Raw genomic sequence first — 2,744 nt, 5'->3', positions numbered from 1 at the left:
TCGGCCGACAGCTCGGGGATTGCTTGCTCGCAGCTCTGCGAAAGGAGGCGATGGAGCCGCCCACCCTCCAGCAATCCCTCTGCTTTTTCGAGCTCACTCTGGAGCAGTGTCAGCACCTTTGCAAGAGCGGCCAGTATAGAGAGGCTGAGGAGGCCGTAAAGGACGCGAGGGTCTTCCTGGGAGCCACCGGCAGCTCTGCAAAATCTTTTGGTGACCCCCTGGCCCTTCTGGAAGTCGGGGTTCAGCTAAGCCAGGTGCTGGCCAAGAGCGCTTGCCCTGCAGGGCCACTCTTCTCCCAGGCGGCAGCGGCTCTCGGTGCAGCGGCGAGGGCCTCAGAGCAGTTCCTCAGGGTGCTGGCTGAGAGCTGCCAGTTCATCGTCTCCTCCCTCGGCGAGTACATGAAGAGGAGCAAGCAGCAACCCTTCGGCAGGGAGGACGTGCTCGGCCTCTGGGCCTTCACCAAGGGGCACTGCCGTGTCCTCCGTCAGCTGCTGGAGCGGGTAAGGCTGGGGCTGGGAATGGAGTGAACACGTAGCGTGGTCAATCAGAGCCTCCGTGAGGAGCTGCAGAATTCGTAACCCTGCTCCGGGCTCGAAGCTCCCCTTAATCCATCAGCAGAGTGTCCCTCTCCAGTGTCCCCGTCCTGAGCAGCAGCACCTGATGCTGCCTGGGCCCCACAAACACCACTTTTCTCCTTCCCTCCCCTCCGCAGGTTCCTCCCGACGGTGTCAAACCGAAGCTCATGGTGAAACAGCTGCTCTACCGCAGCCTCCAGCTCTTTGCCAGCGTGGCCTACGATGCCTTTCAGTGCTCTCAGGTACTGGCAGCGGAGGGGACGGACCCTGGTACTGGGGGAGGGAGAGACCCTTGTTGTGCTGGGTAGCTTCTCCCTTCAGAGGCTGGTGGGGTTGGAAGGGGCTGCTCAAGCTGCCCGTGGGGAGTTCTGGGGGGACTGTGGGTCCCCAGCGACCTTTTGCTGGCCACCCACTCCTCACAGTCATTGCAGGTGGCAGGCTGGCCAGGTCTGGAGCAGCTGACGGTGGGCTGCCGGAGGAGTGTGACGTGGATGCTGGAGGCGCTGGAGGGGCTCCCCGAGAGCGAGCGAGCCAAGTACCTTGACATCACCGGTCAGTAGTGCGGTGGGCAGGACCAAACCTGGCTCCTCAGCCCCGGCTTGGGTCAAACGTGGTCACAGAGCTCAGTCTCTGCGTACTTGGGGAGGGAGCAATGAGGGGGTTCTCCACCACGCAAAGTACGTGGTTGGTGGGGCCAGGGTGGAGGGTGACAGGCCCTGGCTGGACAAGGAGAGAGGGGTGAGAGGGGTTGTTCTCTCCCCATCACATCTTTAATATTTGGGTTTTGTCTACGGCAGTGTCATGCGCGTTCAAGCTGGCTTACATCTTCTACAACCAGAACCTTCACGAGGAAGCCAGCTCAGTCTGTGAGCTGTTGTGCAAGAGGCTGCAGACAGCAGATCCCTACGCGTGTCCAGAGATACCCCCGGAGAGGGTAAGCGCTTGTCTTGATGCTTCAGGCAGAAACGGGGCTGAACTGAACCCTGGTCCTGGTGCCAGGGGAGCAAAGGAGAGGACGGGACCAACTTTTGCTCCTGGAACAACCCCAATTCCTTTGCTCCGAGGTCTTCCCTTCACCCAGGCGGGGAAGAGGGCTGTGGTACGGGTCATGGGAGAGCAGGGAGTTTGCTCTCACAGGGATGCTGAAGCCGATTCTCTGTGCTCTCTCCCCGCAGCTGCACAAATGCTTCAGGCTGCAGGTGGAAAGCTATCGCAAGCTGGGGCAGCTGGAGAGAGCCCTGGAGTGTGTGGTGCAGTGGCTGGCTGCGCTGCGGGGCCGGATTGGGGAGCTGCTGGCAGAGCCCGTCTCCCTCTGGGTCAGAGTCAAAACGGATGCTGCGAAACAGGGAGCCGAGGAATTACGGTTACGGTAAGACCTGGAAGGCTGCCTGGTGCGTGGGGGAGTGGATGTCTTGAGAAGTGCGGTTCCCAAGCTGGTAAAATGATGTTTCTCCCTGTGAGATGTGCCTGGCTCTGCTGCGCTATGCGCAGAGCCCCACTACAGCTCCTGTTTCCCCCAGGACCCTGAAGGAAGGCTTGGAGGGGCACAGCCTGGACACGGAGACCTTGGTGACTGTTCTCTTTGCGGAGTTGAAGGCCTACAAGACTGTCCGAACCGACACGGGGCAAGAACGCTACAACGTCCTCTGTGACCTGCTGGAGATCTGCTCGGAGGAAAGCGGCCGCTTGCACGAGCGAGCTATCACCTTGACGGAGCTGGCCCAAGTCTTGTGCTACCACAGCTACAGGCAGCAGACTGCCCCAGGTCTTGGCCTACCACAGCTACAGCCAGCAGACGGACTGGTGAGTGGACGCTGGAGCTCTGGGACCACCTCCCTTGTGTCCTTGAAAGTTCCCAAGGAGCATTTGAGGGCCCTCAGGGGGAGTTTTAAGGATCTGGAGTGTTATTGCTCTGGGTGTTTACTCTATTTGGGGTCCTGGGGTGTGTTTGTCCCTCCCCTTAAAATGCTCCAGGGCCTTTGGGGACAGAAGGCTATTTCTAATCCCTCTTCCCGGCAGCTCCTCCCTGGACTCGGTCTGTGAAGCCTTGAGGCTGCTGGAATTGGTGCCCAGGAGTGCCCAGAACCGGGACCAGCTTCTCGATGACCGGGCACAGGCTCTGCTCTGGCTCTACATCTGCACCTTGGAGTCCAAACTGGAAAAGGTGGG

General features: G+C 60.2%; 1 protein-coding gene across 1 annotated transcript in view; it reads left to right on the top strand.

Annotated features, from left to right (window-relative positions):
* Positions 1-2,723, top strand: part of LOC104167338 (separin-like) — a gene marked incomplete at its 3' end in the record, with an annotated part of 3,208 nt that extends 485 nt beyond the window's left edge. Inside the window, exons 2-8 of the mRNA XM_009707569.1 lie at positions 34-500; positions 713-817; positions 1,007-1,127; positions 1,373-1,509; positions 1,751-1,944; positions 2,096-2,323; positions 2,595-2,723. Coding sequence (XP_009705871.1) covers positions 34-500; positions 713-817; positions 1,007-1,127; positions 1,373-1,509; positions 1,751-1,944; positions 2,096-2,323; positions 2,595-2,723 — 1,381 coding nt within the window. The remainder of the gene's footprint in view (positions 1-33; positions 501-712; positions 818-1,006; positions 1,128-1,372; positions 1,510-1,750; positions 1,945-2,095; positions 2,324-2,594) is intronic.
* Between the last annotated feature and the right edge of the window lie 21 nt (positions 2,724-2,744).

Source organism: Cariama cristata, unplaced genomic scaffold, assembly GCF_000690535.1.
Source record: "Cariama cristata isolate BGI_N322 unplaced genomic scaffold, ASM69053v1 scaffold19089, whole genome shotgun sequence".
NCBI classification, from domain to species: domain Eukaryota; kingdom Metazoa; phylum Chordata; class Aves; order Cariamiformes; family Cariamidae; genus Cariama; species Cariama cristata.
The sequence above is the reverse complement of the archived record's forward strand: the minus strand, read 5'-3'. Positions and strand labels throughout refer to the sequence as shown.